At 48.9% G+C, this 15,932-nt stretch overlaps 1 protein-coding gene across 3 annotated transcripts in view; it reads right to left on the bottom strand.

Moving 5' to 3' along the window:
• Positions 1-15,932, bottom strand: part of BCAR3 (BCAR3 adaptor protein, NSP family member) — a 130,461-nt gene that overhangs the window by 23,160 nt on the left and 91,369 nt on the right. For 2 of the 3 annotated variants that reach the window (XM_040232284.1, XM_040232285.1), the window contains 3 exons: positions 7,846-7,974; positions 4,444-4,889; positions 144-247 (listed from right to left, as the gene is read on the bottom strand). In XM_040232284.1, the coding sequence (XP_040088218.1) occupies positions 144-247; positions 4,444-4,889; positions 7,846-7,974 (679 nt within the window). Of the gene's footprint in view, positions 1-143; positions 248-1,169; positions 4,152-4,443; positions 4,890-7,845; positions 7,975-15,932 lie in introns of those variants that run through there. The other variant, XM_040232286.1, reaches the window with a different exon arrangement.

The following is a 15,932-nucleotide window of genomic DNA, read 5'->3' as shown; positions in this document are numbered from 1 at the left end:
ACAGTCCTATGAACCCCTTAGCCTCCAGATGTGGAGTCTTATGTCTTTCCCAAGTAAGGTGACCAGATGGAGCAGGGGAGATAGCCTGCAGAAAATCAGGGGAACACCGTCACCCTCTTCCCCCCAAATCCCCAAAGACCTACCAATTGGCAGGTAACTTTCTGACTGGTGGGCTTTGAGGGACAAGGCTCTTCTGTCCTGCATGTGATCCAGGCAGGCTGGCTGGCTCCCACTCTTCTCTTTATTTCTGAAGCAAAAGACAAATAAGGCAGAAACATGTCATTAAATCGTAAAACCTTTAGGCAACGTCATGGAAAGTTTAAAAAAAGAAAAAGATTGCTCAGAATGAGAGTGCTCCCATATAGCCTAAGAGTAAAGGAATGTTGGCTGGAGGAGGAAATCACTGATTAGTGATCAGTACATGACTGTGCCATGGGTTCCTTTTCGTGTCCCCAGGACCCATCCAGTTAGATTCCCAGGCTGCTGCTTCTGAGTCTTTCCATCCTGTTAAGCAGAGCAGGGTAAAAGTTTCAAGATACTCTCAGGAAAATCTGATAAGCTAGAATGTGTACTTTCAACAGCGCCTAAAATTACAGACCCAGGAGGAATGACTTGTATAACTAACACACATTTTCCACCAAGCCTCACAGTGTCACAGTTAGGAAGGAGGCTGTGGGGGCAGTTTCCATCTCAGTGGAAAGTTCAGCGTCCCCCAAATAACCTGCAGGATTGCCCAGGGAAGGCTGTCATACCCATTCAGAAGGACCCCACTGGGGGATGCCCCAGCCAGCCTCCTCGGGCTGAGTCAGGGAAAGGGCCGTGGGGTCCTCAGGCAAGCTGGGAGGCCCAGGACACAGCATCGCAGGCAGAGTGGACCCTAAGGACACAACTCCCCGGCATGGCTCTGCCCCTGCCTGTTCAGACTGGCGGTTTCTCTAACTGGGAAGCACAGGGCAAGCAGGCCCAGCAGACCCGAATGACACAGTTCGCCAGCATGGCTCTGCCCCTGCCTGTTCAGATCAGGAATTACTCTAATTAGCACCAAAGAACAGAATCTCCCGTTAGCTAAGACAGAAGGCACTGCACCAGTTGAATGGTAATGAACTTTATTAGTCGCCACCCCCAAGCCCCAAACTTATGTTACAGAAATTGTGAAAGTTCTTTCCTACCTTTGCAGACAACCAGAGGAAAAAAAAAAAACAAAAACCAAACAGCCCCCAAACTCCAGCAACCCCTCAGAGATAAGGCAGGGCAGAGGGCAAGTTCCAAAAGGCAGTGGCTTCAGTGACGCGGTAATTCAAGCAGCGCTCCCCACCAGCAGTCAGACTCCGTGGTCACACACTGGCCTGGAATGTAACCTGGCCGAGCACACACCTTTTCGGGGGGGGGGGGGGCAACCATCTGGCCTGACGTCAGGGAATGTGGGGAGCCACTGGCGGGCGGAGGGGCAGGGCTTCCAGCCATCTTCCGTGTTGAGTCCACCCCACCCCCACATCTAGGTCTTTCTGGACCTGCAGCCTATGCCAAGTGTGATAAGGCTTAGCGAGCTCTGCTTTCAAAGGACAATCCCCAAGAGTGGCTCTGTTAGCCTTGTGTTATCAACATGGAGACTTTCTAAGCTTTTCTTTCATTTTTATCTTAAAAATTTTTTTTTTGTATTTTAAATTCAGGTTTTTGAGGGTAGACCAAGGGGCCTCCCTTCCCAACACTGTTCCTAGCAGGGGTTCTGTGGGTCATCCTGGCTCTGTTCACATTAACTCCCTACTCATTAGTTCATCAACCAACCCCTAACTCCCAAAAGAACAGAAGATAGCGTTTTAATATTAGGCTGGTACAAAAGTAATTGCAACTTTGGACTGTGAATTTTAAATCTTATAACTAGGCTCAAACACATCTTTATTAATCAAAATAAGAACCATTACAATCAACATGTTTCTTTGCTAAGGAGAAATGTTTGTTTATTCCCGTAGCATAAAAATCCATGCTTTGAGATTCAATGAACTCTTTTGGAAAGCATTTTCTGGCCTCCTGCTGGATGTGAAAGCATTTTCCCTGCGAAAAGTTGTTGAGATGATTGAAGAAGCAGTAGTCGGTTGGTGAGAGGTCAGGTGAATATGGCGGATGAGACAAAACTCTGCAGCCCAATTCGTTCAACTTTTGAAGTGTTGGTTGTGTGACATACGGTCAGGTGGTGTGGAGAAAAACTGGGCCCTTTCTGATGACCGGTGGAGCTTCCCTGGTGGTTAAAGCGTCTGCCTGCAATGCGGGAGACCCGGGTTCAATCCTTGGGTCGGGAAGATCCCCTGGAGAAGGAAATGGCAACCCACTCCAGTGTTCTTGCCTGGAGAATCCCAGGGACGGAGGAGCCTCAGACGTGAGTGAGTGACTTCACTTTCACTTTTGATGACCAATGCCGGCTGCAGCTGTTGCAGTTTTTGGTTCATCTCGTTGATTTGCTGAGCTTCCTTCTCAGATGTGATGGTTTCACTGGGATTCAGAAAGTTGGAATGGAACAGACTGGCAGCAGACCACCAAACAGTAACCCTGACCGTCTTCTGGTGCAAGTCTGGCTTTGGGAAATGCTTTGGAGCTTCTCTTCAGTCCAACAGCTGAGCTGATTGTCATCAGCTGTTGTATATAATCCACTTTTTGTCATGCGCCACAATCAGATTGAGAAATGGTTCATTGTTGTTGCAGAGAATAAGAGAAGATGACACTTCAAAACGACAATTTTTAAAATTTGTGGTCAGTTCATGAGGTATCCACTTATCAAGTTTTTTCATCTTTCCAGTTTGCTTCAAGTGCGGAACAACCAGAGCATGAGTTCTTTGGCAACTTCCCATGTAGTTGTAAGAGGAGCTTCGAAGATGCTCTCAAATGATCGGTGTCAACTTTCAATGGCCGGCCACTATGCTCCTCATCTTCAAGGCTCTCATCTCCTTTGTAAAACTTCTTGAACCACCACTGCATTGTACAGTCATTCAAAGTTCCTGGGCCAAACACATTGTTCATGTTGGAAGTTGTCTCTGCTTTTGACCCATTTTGAACTCAAATAAGAAAATCATTTGAATTTGCTTTTTTTCTAACATCATTTCCATAGTCTAAAATAAATATAATGCACAGCCTCGTGCCAACTTTTCTTTCTTGGCAGTTAGATAACATGCACAAGGACTCCTCACTGCCTGAGAGACAAGTCCTGTATTAACCCAGGGCACATCACTTGTAATCGACGGTAGGGCTAGCCCAGCATTCAGTTCTCTGAACTCTTCTCTCCAAGATCCCCCAAGGGTCAGCCTGTAGCCCCCAGGCTCTCAAAATCTTCCGTCTTAGGAATCTCATCTCTTCTGACCTAGTCAATCACCCTTTCTGTGTGGACTAAGTCCTCATCTAAGCTTTCAGGACTAACTTCGCTCCCTAACTCCAGAGCTGTTGCTGGACACTGGCTCTTTGCAAGCCCACAGTCACACCTCAGATGGAGCAACTGGTTTTCCTCCAAAGTTGACCCACTCTGGTCCCTCCTCTGGTATCTGACTTGCCTGTCTCCACCTCCCCACAAGCAGAGGTCTCAGGAAGCCTGGTTCTGAGCCTCCCGACTTTCCTCACTACTCCATCTGCATAGCCTGATCCTTCATAGCTCACTAGCTGCCTTCCTGCTCCTCTCCCCTCTCACCCTTCTTGTACATCACTGTTCCGTCTTGTTCTTAGGACACTCCATTCCCCGTGTTAAGTCTTTGAGGCCCCTCAAACCCCTCAGTCTGGCATGAAAGCCTCCCTGATCTGGTGGGGTCAGCCCCCTGCATGGACAGACCCTTTGTTCCAGTTCCTCCAGTTTCCGCACTCTGAGCCATGCTTGCCCTTTTCTAACTCTGCAACTCAGGTTCTGTCCAAGCCCCCTCCCTCCAGGGGGACACCCTCCCCTCTGCAGCATCTATCCAAATGTTCCCTAGCTTTCAGACCAGCTGGAATCCTTACCTCCTTCACACGGTCTCTCCTGGCCTTCCCCTTCCTCAGCAACTGCACCTTTTTTTTTTTTTTTGCACCAACTCAACTGGCAACTGAGCTTCCCAAGTAGCACTAGTAATAAAGAACCCACCTGCCTCAGGAGACCTAAGACACGCAGGCTCGATCCCTGGATTGGAAAGATCCCCTGGAGGAGGGCATGGCAACCCGCTCCAGTATTCTTGCCTGGAGAATCCCGTGGACAGAGCAACCTGAAGGGCCAGTCCATGCGGTCATAAAGAGTCGGACACAACTGAAGCAACAGCACAACTGGGAACTAACCGCGCAATGTCTGTGTCAGCGACTCCAGTGACACCTGGAGTTCCATTAACATCTTTCATTGTTCCTCTGCTCCCATGGGAAGCTTGTCTGCTGAGCAGAGCTGGCCCTGGCCAGCTGAGTGTCCCCATGGTCCTAATACCACCCGAGGAGGCCCTGACTCACCTGAGGAGGTTGCCCCTGGGCAGGCCCTGCTCTCGGGCCTGGGTGCCACCCACAGCGAGGCTCAGCCTCTTGGCCGCGTCCGGCCTCCCCTCTGCGAGGCTGCCCTCGTGGGCCCGGTCTGGGGAGGAGGCTCCATAGCGCTCCTCCAGGCAACGCAGGGGCACCGTCCTGCTGACCGGCTGGAAGATGACGGCTCCGCTCTGCTGCGAGATGGGCCGCCGGCTGCCCACATAGCAGCGCACCAGGCCAGGGATGGAGTCGAAGCTCTCCATCTCAAACTGGTACTGCACGCGGCTGTAGGCCTCGCTGAGGCGGACCACCGTCCGGCGGATCTTGAAGTGCTGAGGGAGGTTCTTCCACTGGCAGGTCAGGACGAAGTCTCCCGGGCTGGACAGAGAATCACGAACCAGGAAGTCACCATCTCGCCGCATGAGGTTTTCTGACACCTTTGGGACAGAACGGTGAGTGAGGAACAGGCAAGGCAAGCTTAGCTGTACTACGGACAAGGCTATAATGTCTCTTCTTCCTCAGTTGGCTCTTTATTTTGTCAAATTCTGAGAAGACTCATTCATTCATTTATGAACTATTTGTTGATCACCTACTGTGTGGCACCACCGACTCAATGGACATGAGTTTGCACAAGCTCTGGGAGATGGTGAAGGACAGGTGAGCTTGGTGTGCTGCAGTCTCTGGGGCTGCAGCATCGGACGTGGCTGAACAGCAACAGCTGTGTGCCAAGTACTTGCAGGCTCTGCGTTTATATAGTGAATGAAGCTGAGCCTCCACTGGCTCAGAGCTTCTGTTTTTACTGGAGAGCTTCTATTCTAGTAGGACAAAAAAGGAACAGGTATGCTATGTCAGATGTTGTAAAGTTAAGGAAAAAGTAAATTGGGATGGGGGCTGTCCTTTTAAATATGGTGGTTAGGAGGGTATCAGGAGAAGATGACATCTATGCAGACCTGAAGGATGCGAAGTGATAAAAACTAAATAAGAAAATTTGTGTCTGGTGGGTCTGATTCTTTCTTTCCCTGCAACACCTGGAGGAGGATGTTGGTTGTCATCTATGGGTCATCCTCAGAGCCCTCTCCAAAGAAACCCCTCTCCAGGACTGGTGGGTGGGAAGGAGGAGGGTCTGCATGGAGGTGGAAGCCAGGAACAGTAGAACCAGACCTCTGACAGTGGCTCTGGGCACACCGATTATTCTGCGGGCCTGGAACAAAGTGGCCAGCCTCCCATCCCACAGAGTTATTAGGAAGGTTATATATTTGCACACATAATATCTGAGGCATCCCTGCTGGCTCAGTTGGTAAAGAATCTGCCTGCAATTCAGGAGACCTGGGTTCGATCCCTGGGTTGGGAAGATCCCCTCGAGGAGGGCATGGCTACTCACTCCAGTATTCTTGCCTGGAGAATCCCCACAGCCAGAGGAGCCTGGCAGGCTACAGTCCATGGCTTCGCAAAGAGTTGGACACAACTTAGCAACTAAACCACTGCCACATAATATACACAAAGCACTAGTACAGTGACTGGAACATAGTAGATGTTAAAAAAATCATTAGCTATAAGGATACTGAAGTTTGTAACAAAAGGAGAATTTAAATTGTGTCATAGAATGGTTGTTCCCATAGCTAGTCTGCCTGGGTTTGCATTCTGGCTCTCCTGTGAGACAAGTTATGTGTACAAGTTACACTCCATTACATCATCTGTAAACTAGGATAATATCTCCTACAGAGTAGCCATAAAGATTTAAAGGAGTAAAGCGTTAACTGTGTATGTGTTAGTCAGAGTCCTGTCTGACTCTTTGCGAGCCCATGGACTATATAGCCTGCCAGGCTCCTCTGTCCATGGGATTCTCTAGGCAAGAAAGCTGGGGTGGGTAACCATTCCCTTCTCCAGGAAATCTTCCCAATGAAGGGATCGAAGTCAGGTCTCCTGCATTGCAGGTGGCTTCTTTACCATCTGAGCCACCAGGGAAGCCTTAAGAGTTAACTATAATGACCATCATTATTGTTACAGTCTTTAGATATACAATCTAGCTGATGTATAGCTGAAAATTTATACTCATGGCAAGTGGGAAACAAATTTTATGATTATGATAAGGAGAATGATGGTGATGACAGACATCAGATTTATAAATTCTGACAAGTTTTCCAGGACCTGCCAACATTTGATCAGCTAGCTCAGAATAGTATGTTACCATGGTTACCTTAAAACTGCATCTTAGCCTTAAAAATGTTTTCACACAGAAATTCCACTTCTTGGAATTGAGCCTGAGGAAATAATGATAGTGATGAACGTGGTAGTTATCTTAAAGGGTGTTGGGAGAGTGCCCAATACAGAGTGGAGCAAACACACAATGGGTGCAGACAATGGGGGCTGGTTGAGAACAACATTTCATAGCAGGAGAAAATTCCCAGTTATGTCATTAAGGGAAGAAAGTGGGCTGCTGAGTTATAGGCAAAATGAGCTCAAGCTTGATTTGGGAAAGTCTGGCAGGATTTATATCAAAACATTCATAGTGGTTATCTCCAGAAGGGAGAATTATGGGTGAGAGTTTAATTTGCTTCTTTTTTATTCTATTTTCTATAATCAATTTTAAGCTAAAAGAAGAAAAACAAAGTTGAAATAAGAATTATTTCTTTGACGGTGCTGAGAATCTGCTACATTAAAAAAAAAAAAAAACCCATTCACAATATGATGTCCCTCCCCTCCCCCATTCCTGTCCTGTGGTCCTGAGTGATGGACTGGTCGGATCATGTTATAAAAAAAACTCAAGGAAAATTCTATACCTCAATTCTGCACTTATTTTTCAATTTCTATACTATTAAATACAAAACCATTATTCATGGCTAGAACCCAAAGGACAATCACACAAAGTATATTCTGGCCATGAGTCTGTGGTTGCTGGTATAATTCCTCTTCCCCATTTCCGGGCCAGGGGCCGGCTAGGGGAAGGGTAGAGAATGAATAATTGCCGGCCCCACTAGGGCACAGGCAGCCTGTTTCTCTGGGTTACCTGCCCTGATGATACCCTCTGTTCACCTGAAATTAAACCACGGCCTTAAGGAAGCAGGTTCCACAGGGTATGAGGCTGCAGGCAGCTGGCCAAGAGTTCAATTAGCTGAACCACAGCCCGCCCTCATATTCCCCGAGGTGCCACCCTGCATGGCTGCCTCCCGCTGGGCCCGTGTGTACAGACCGCAGAACAACTGCTTTTCCTTCATCCCCTCACTGGCCACAGGCAAATGGACTTTGAATTCCTGACCTTAGCTCTTCCCAAGATCTCCTTAGAAACGAGCCTACGTTAAGTCACCGCAAGCCACTTCATATTATTTCGTTTGGGCTGAACTGGAGCTTGCTCCTAATGGCCCTGGGCACATGACCTTGCGTGCGGGCGGGTACCTGTCGGGGGATGCGGCCGTGGTACCAGGCGTGGCTGCGCAGATCCTCACTGCTCAGCAGCAGCTCCTCCTCCAGCTCCTTCTTCAGCCTCTCAGGGGTCCTGTCCATGACGTGCCTCTCCTTGGAGAACTGCAACACAGGGTCCCCCGTCACCAGTGACCTTCCCACCCTGCTCAGACTGGCGAGCCCAGGCCAGCCACCCAGAGAAGACAGCCTTGCAGTCAGCCGCTTTGCTATCAAAGCAGTATATGCCCAAAGCCCCGGTCAGGTAGGGAAGCCTGGATAATGATTACAATTAGCTGTGACCTTTCATTTCTCTGGCTGCAAGTGTGCAGTAAAATTTTCACCTGCACACAGGGACTATGACAGCAGAGTTAGCCAAGCTGTTCCTTTTATCGGTCTGCTCGTGAAGCAGCTGAAAACGTGGGGAGCAGGGCGGGGGGCAGCAGGGAAAGAGATGTGTGGGGCATGAGGAACATCGAAGTTGCCTAGGGAGCTTCCTCGTTCTCCTGAACTGTCCTGACACACAGCTGGGAAGGACACGGTCCCCACCTGGCCCTGGAGGGACAACACTGTCCAAAGTGCTGCCTTGATGACCTGAATTTTTTGCTACTGGCCAACTCCAGTTCAGGATTGAGTTTGCTTTTAGAAACGTTTAGAGCAATTGGACAGAGTAATGTCTCCTGCATCTACTAACAGAAGTCTGAGTTTGTGTTTTGTATGTAATTTAAATTTCATTTTTCTAATTTTTCATTTTTTTTATAACAGACTGGAAATTGAAACTTAAAGAACTGACTCTTCCCTTCGGAAAGTTTGAGAATCACTATATCTAGGTCTTTGCCCAGCGGCCGGGACAGGAGTTCTGGGTGGGTAGCACTCACTGGGGTTTAATTTAGAACCCACGCCCACTTACAACATATGAACTGAACTTGGACACCTGCCGGGTTCCTAGCAAAACCAGGCTCAGGGACTATGGCTGAAGGTGATACAAGAAGGAAAAGGTCATGTCCTTGTATTTTCTCAATTTTCCCAGGTTGGCTTCAAAAGCCTGTAGGACTCACGAAACTATCCTCATCATTCTGCCCTGCACCTTAGCAAGGAAAGAGCCCCCAAACTGCTTTCACTCAAGGAAAAGACCTGGGGGCTTCCCTGGTGGCTCAGTGGTAAAGAATCTACCTGCCAATTCAGGAGACACAGGTTTGACCCCTGACCCAGGAAGTTCCCACAGGCCGCAGAGCAATTAAGCCCATGTGCCACAACTACTGAGCTAGTGCTCTAGAGCCTAGGACCTCAACTACCGAAGCCTGCGCAACCTAGAGTCTGTGCTCTGCAACAGGAGAAGCCATTGCAATGAGACGTCGGAGCACCGCAACTGAGAAAAGCCCGCACAGCAACGAAGACCTAGCACAGCCAAAAGAAAGTAAATAAAATTTTTTTAAAAAGAAGAAGAAAAAGACTTGGGATTTTACTGCTGGATTCTTATCCTCAACCCATGAGGGCGCTGGCAGCAGAATGACTCCCCGGCTGCTTTCGAGGTGAGGCTCTGGCTTACTAATTATTTACCTCTCCCCCCTCCCCTTCCCCTCCACTCCTCACAGTGCAGGCCCTCGGGAGTGTTTGATGGATGAGCTGAATTCCTATCAAAGCAATGCTGATGCAGGCTGCCCATGGCACCCGCAGGCATTAGCAGTGATGTCTGACAGTGTCGGCTTCGATCATTAATTATGTACAGGTACATCTGAAGAGAGCTCCTGGGGAAGACTTGAGTACAGAATGTAGGTTGTCAACCAGGCCACATGTGCGTTTATTGTCTGTCTCACCTCCTGCTAGATAATCAGCGTCACGAGACCAGAGCCCATCTGCCTGCCTCGCTGTTGCCCTCGAGAAGTGCATGAACACGTGGGGTACCCCCTACTCATTGAATGAACAGATAACCCAAGATGAAGAAGGCCTGTGACTTTTCTTAGTTATGAAAGTTCTATTTCCTCTCAAATTACCTGAAACCCTATTATAGTTGGGTGTGTTGCCATACAGCGACAGGATGATATTCCTCAATCTCCCTCTCTTACTGGGAGGTGCGGCCACACGACCAAGTTCTGGCCAAAGAAGGATAAACTGCGACACTAGTGGGACTTGCAAGCTGAGATGTGATGGCTGGAGCTGCAACACCATCCTGGACCATGAGGAAGAAGCCAAGCCACAGGAATGAGGGTTGGGGTGGGGCGGGCAGAAGGCCTGAACAAGCCCAGCTCCCTCACAGCAGTAAGGCCAACACCCCAGCCCTGCATTGCCCATTTGCAGGTCTTCCATGTAACCTCTCTTTTTTAAGCCTGTTATTTTGAGTGTTCCTGTCACTAGCAGCTGAGTTAAATCCTAGCTGATACTGTGACCCAGGCCTTTAGCCACCCTGGCAATCTGTATGCCCAGCCTAAATCCCTTGTCCTGAGCCCTGAAAATGTGGCAACCAGCAGGTCCCATCCTCTGCATAACCCTCCACTGAAACTGTATCTGCCCCAACCCCTAAAGCTTTTGCCATGCTTCTCTTTGCATTCCCCTTGCTCCCTGAATCCCAACATCCAGGCCATGTCCCACCACCCTCACCCTCTCTCTTTCTCAGCATCTCATCAATATCAAAGCTGTTTTTAACATTTTATACATGACAATCTTTCACTCTAGGTTTTGAGATAATATTGTTCACACTTGTTACCAAAAATATAAAATCAGCTCTGTTGCTTCTGTCCTAAGTCCTTAGAGGAAAGTCCACAATTACTGCTCTCTTCCCCCTATGGACTCGAGAGGCAGGGCACTCTAGGGAGGTACCTAGAGAGAAAAGATCAGAAAGACTGACCCTCTCAAATAATCTGGGACAGAAACCAGACTTCAAAAAATAAGCCCTTAAGCTCTTGCATAATTTGTGAAAAGTCAGGAGGTTACACAGTTGTCTAGACTTGTATTTTAAAAGAGGAGGAGGAGAAGAAAAAGGGAGGGAGATGCGGAGAGAGTGGGGAGAGGGGAGGGGGGAGACAGAGCCACGGTGAGCAAGAACTGCAAAGGGCTCCTTATTTCAAGCTGGTGAGGGCTGGTTCTACCACATTAAAAGGAGCCAGGTGGGTTGCTGGGAGCGTCCGCTTCAGCAGATGACGTGGTCTCCCAAACAACTGAAGAGACGAGTCAAAAGTCACCCACAGGTGACGGATCACCCTCATGATGAAACACTGGTTATTTGGAGGGAGGATTCCTTCTAGAACTTTCACTTGTAATTTTAATCATATATTTTATTTTTCTCAAGTGCCTGTTTTATGAACTCTTGACCTTGGTGACTCTGATTTTGCCACTGTGGGTAAATATTTTGATCAGCTAGCAACCCCAGGGGTGGTGAGGGGTGACCATATAAGAAAGTTTGGCAAAATGTATCCATCTGACTGCACTGCGACTGCTACTTGTGCACCTTGGGGACCAGACCTGTGACACTCGGCAGAATTCGGATGGCTTCCCCCAGACAACAGAACCTTTGCTAACGGCGCACCCTTCCACGTAACTGCTCCCATCTGGCAGGCATTTGAAATTTCTTCTGAAATGCTGCCATCTTGGATAATTTGGGGGTCTTACTGGCTACGAAGTAAATTCTAGTGATTCAAGGTAACACAACAGTATCTCAGCAATGTTTTTGGGTTTTTTTTAATTGGAGGCTAATTACTTTACAGTATTGTAGTGGTTTTTGCCATACATTCACATGAATCAGCCATGGGTGTACATGTGTCCCCCATCCTGAACCCCCCTGGTTTCTCTCCCATTTGCATGGTCCTCTGAAATTCTAACTGATACTACTAATGAATCCTCCCGCCCTTCCTTAAATTACCTTCTAAGGAGAGCCTAGATGAGAGAAGCTGTCCCTCATACACTGTTAGTTTGTGCACAGGCGAGAATGCAGCATGAGAGACTGAATGAGGGGCAGGTCCCAGCCCTCCGACAGCTTCTGATCTTGGGAAAATAGGGAGGACACAGCACATCTTTCACACCCGGGCGAGTCCCCATAGCCTTCTCTCCAGGCTGATCTCTTCCAGCTCTTTCACATGTGTTTCCACACACATCTTCTGAATTCACTGTGTTTCAAAGACTGGCTGGACGCAAGTCATTCTCTATCTGCAGTGGGCACCATGCACCCAAGCAAGTGTAATTTCAGCTCTGCTCTCAGGAGGGTTACACTGGACAGAAGTGCACTGCTCACCAGTCCTTTGGAATTTACATTCTTCAACTGCCAGACAGAGACAGCACGGAAATAATCAGGAATAATCAGTCTCTCAGACAGATGCTATAGATGTTACTAATGACCACCTTATAGTTGCACAACTTTTTCTCCAGGCTCAAATTCTCCATTTGTCCTTAACTTTGAACTTCATTCCAAGAAGACAAGTCTGATTCCTTGTCTCTCAAGCCTCTTATTTGTAGGAGAGACCAGAGACAACGGACTTGGGTTTCTCTGCACCAGCAGAGGCTCTGGCCACCCTGAACTCCTCCGCACACAGCAGCTGGGGCACAACTTCCAGAGGGAGGGAAGATGCTAGGCTTTGGATCAAGAACATTCAGCCCACGAGCCTTGCCAGGTTCATTCTAGGGACCAATCCCACTCACAGCCCCCATAACAGAAAGATGCAGTCTGGACATACATCTTCTACTCCACATCTTGCCTGAGTTGGATCCATCAGAGATCTGAGAGTAGTTGCTTATTTTTAGGAGGGGGACGGAAGGGTATAAGAAAATGTGCTGTGTACGTAAATTAAGTAATAAGCATACCTTGATCAGGAAAGAAAAGGAAGGAAGGAAAGGAAGAAGGAGGGAAGCGGGGAGAGAGGGCTTAGTAACTACTGTGTCAGAATTATCCACTCACACGGCTCCACTTCTAAAACCTCATCTGGTCCCAGTTGTTAGCATTGGGGTCTGAGATGAGAGGCAGGTAAGCTGATAACTACGGCAAAGGAAGGAATGGATGAGGTCCACAACTATCCAACCACACTGAAGAGTAGCTGGAAAGTTCATAAATTACTATAATTGTTGCTTCTCATGGAAATCTGAGTCTAACTACTACTTTCGTATTGCTGGCATTTCCATAACCCTAATACCAATGAATGTTATAGCACAGCCTTTAAGAGCTCAGGCCAGCCTGCCCGGTACATCCACAAGCCACTGTGCCACTCACCAGCTGTGTGGCTTAGGGCAAGTGACTTTACCTCTCTGTAGAGCTCCCGGTCTTCACAATGAGGATAATAATGCATGATGAGAGGTTGATAAGGATGAAATGGATCAATATCTGTGAAGCACTTATACCGTGGTACACAGACAGCACTGTTAATGGTTTTTATAGACGTATCAGAACACTATTCTGGTTAACTAGAATGGAAGGTTTATGTTTGAGATGTTTACGGTCTGATGCACAGCCATGATGAAGAGGGCAGGCTGGTATCTGGGAGGAAAGCAGCCGGGCACTTGTCCACGTGTCCACTGTCTACTTCAGTCCTCTTAAGAACCTCACTATCCACCTGCCCCAGGTGGTCCAGTTTTGTGGCCAGGACCGGTCCTGGCTTGCTGAGGTTGGCTCTGAAAATCACTCTAATCTGGAATGCACATCTCTGGAGCCTCACATGGCAGGCAAGTCTGGTCTTGACTCGCTGGGAACAGCTGGAGCCCAGGAGATGCTTGGAAAACACATTCTGGAGGCACAGAGCCAGCTCCGCCGCCGTGCTGGGAACCTCGATTAACGAGGAAACCTACATTTCAACAGTTCTCCGAGGAAAAAAAGCTGGTCCAGCCAGGGGAGGAACAGCTTGGGTCTTGAGAGGCCTGTGTGATGTGTGATCCTGCATTTCAAATCAGGCATAACAATGGGACCCAGCCTCTCAGGAGGTTTGCGTTCGTAAATGGCGGGGGTGGGGGGGTGGGGGTGGGGTGGGGGGGTGGGGGGAGGGGGCGGGAGGTGGGGGGATGAGGGAGGTGTGTGTACCACAATAGCAATGGGTGGGAAAGGCCCAGAGCAGCTCATTTGTGTGTAGGAGACAGTTGAGAGGATTAGAAAAAGATGGCATCTGCATTATAATTAATATTTATTTTACTCTCTCCCTGCCTGTAAGAAAAGCTTCCCAGTTCCCACAGAATTTTAAATTGTGCAAGGTCATGGAAAGACCATGTCCCCAGGCTGGGAGCTGTGTGTGGAAAGGAAAAGATTGTGAGGCGCCATCGTGGGGCCACTGACAGACAGCTCAACTGGTAAAGAATCCATGTGCAATGCAGGAGATTCCGGTTCAGTTCCTGAGTCTGGAAGATCCCCTGGAGAAGGGCATGGCAACTCACTCCAGTATTCTTGCCTGGAGAATCCCCACGGAGAGAGGTGCCTGGTCGGCTACAGTCCATGGGACTGAAAAGGGTCGGACACGACTGAGTGACTAAGCACAGCACAGGCTGCTGGTGGGCAGTGAAGCCTGGAGCCACCCTCACGAGGGCACAGTCTCCTAGAAGCCGACACAGGGAATGGTTCAACACATCCCTGAGCACTGAAGGCAGCACTGAATTCTTACCCCTGCCCCTCCAGCTCCTTAGTCTGGGGGAAGTTACACCACCTGTTGATCCTTTGATTTTCCTCTGCGACAAAAGGGCTCCCTATGGGATAGGGAGGAGGAAGGAGAGGATAGGATATCAGGGTTGGCCCTTGAGGGTAAAACTTGAGAAGAAGGAGAGTGCTTTGGGCATTTGAGCTAAGAGCACCTGGGCTTTATCAGATAGAGGTTCTGGCTGGGGTGGAGAGGGCTGAAGCAGGCAGAGACATCCGGTCACAACATCGCTTTTCTCCTCGCCAAGAGAGCTCTATCTTTTCTCTAAGTATGTGGTTCAGACCTACTTCCCTGGCCATTGCTGGCTGACCCAAGCTGGCCCAATCAGAGTTCTTCCTGGGATCTAAGTGAACTGAGTAAAAGACACCCCACCTGCTCTGAAAACATCATGAGACTGGAAGTACGGAGGTTGCTTCATTTTTTGACCCACAGTGTGGATGAGACTGGGCTGGGAGAATGAAATCACTGCGGGAAGAGAAGAGGAACAAGAGATGCGAGTGACAAGTGGCATGCATGTCCCTAACCCCAGGGGATTACATCAGCTTGTAAACTCCCCTGTGACCTCAGTTAGTTTGCACTGGACTCCTGTCACTTGTGACCAGAGCAGTCCTGACCCAGGAAGGTGGGGATAGGATGGATCAGACAGAGGGGCACTGCAGGCTGAGGGCTTAGACCTCCACACTCCAGACAGTGAGGGTTGTTGACAATTTCTGCCCGGGATGGCAACAGGTACAAAGAAACAGATGCTTTTAGACAGATCAATTTGGCTGCAGTGAGCAGAAGGGACTGGAAGGGGCTGGGGTTAGTGGCACAAGGCCAGTTCAGTCTTTTGAAAGGTGCTGATGATGCCCAGATCCCCATTTCCAGCCTTTAGAGCTGGTGCCGTGGTAGGATATTTACCAGAATCCACTTCAGAGCTCAGATGTCAATATGGATAAACGGAACTCATCTTCTCTGGAAAGCCTGCTCTTCTCCTGCTCCCCCAGACACTGGCACCTCCTCTGCCCTCATTACTCACATGAGAACCGTCAGAACTGGCTTCCACTGATCAAGCAATTCCTGATTCTCCCTCTCACTAAGGTCCATTCTAATCCCCATGAAAGTTACCCTGTCCTGTTCTCCCTGAACCTTCACAATCGCCTCCTGACAATTTCCCTACCTCCGTGGTCCAGTGGTACAACCGCCACCTACAAAGCCACAGACTTCTATAATTCCTGCTCAGGGACTTTAGTCAAGGGGTGCCCCACTAGGGCTGACATGAGTCAGTCTCTCCTAACCCCTCTTCCCCGCAGACAGACGGGCTTCTTACATCTGGTCTGCATTCTCCCAGGGCTCAGACCTGGTCCATAAGGGACACAGACATGCCTCCTGCCCTCTCCTCCCAGATTCCTGAGCTTTGAACACATTACATTTCTCACAGCCCCGTGAGCTAAAGCACCACCCTGGCCGTATACTGATATCTCATACTGGGAGCCAGGTCTGAAT

The sequence above is a fragment of the Oryx dammah genome, unplaced genomic scaffold (genome assembly GCF_014754425.2).
Source record: "Oryx dammah isolate SB20612 unplaced genomic scaffold, SCBI_Odam_1.1 HiC_scaffold_28, whole genome shotgun sequence".
In the NCBI taxonomy this organism is placed as follows: Eukaryota; Metazoa; Chordata; class Mammalia; order Artiodactyla; family Bovidae; genus Oryx; species Oryx dammah.
Note: the sequence above shows the minus strand (reverse complement) of the source record. Positions and strands in the feature narration are given on the sequence as shown.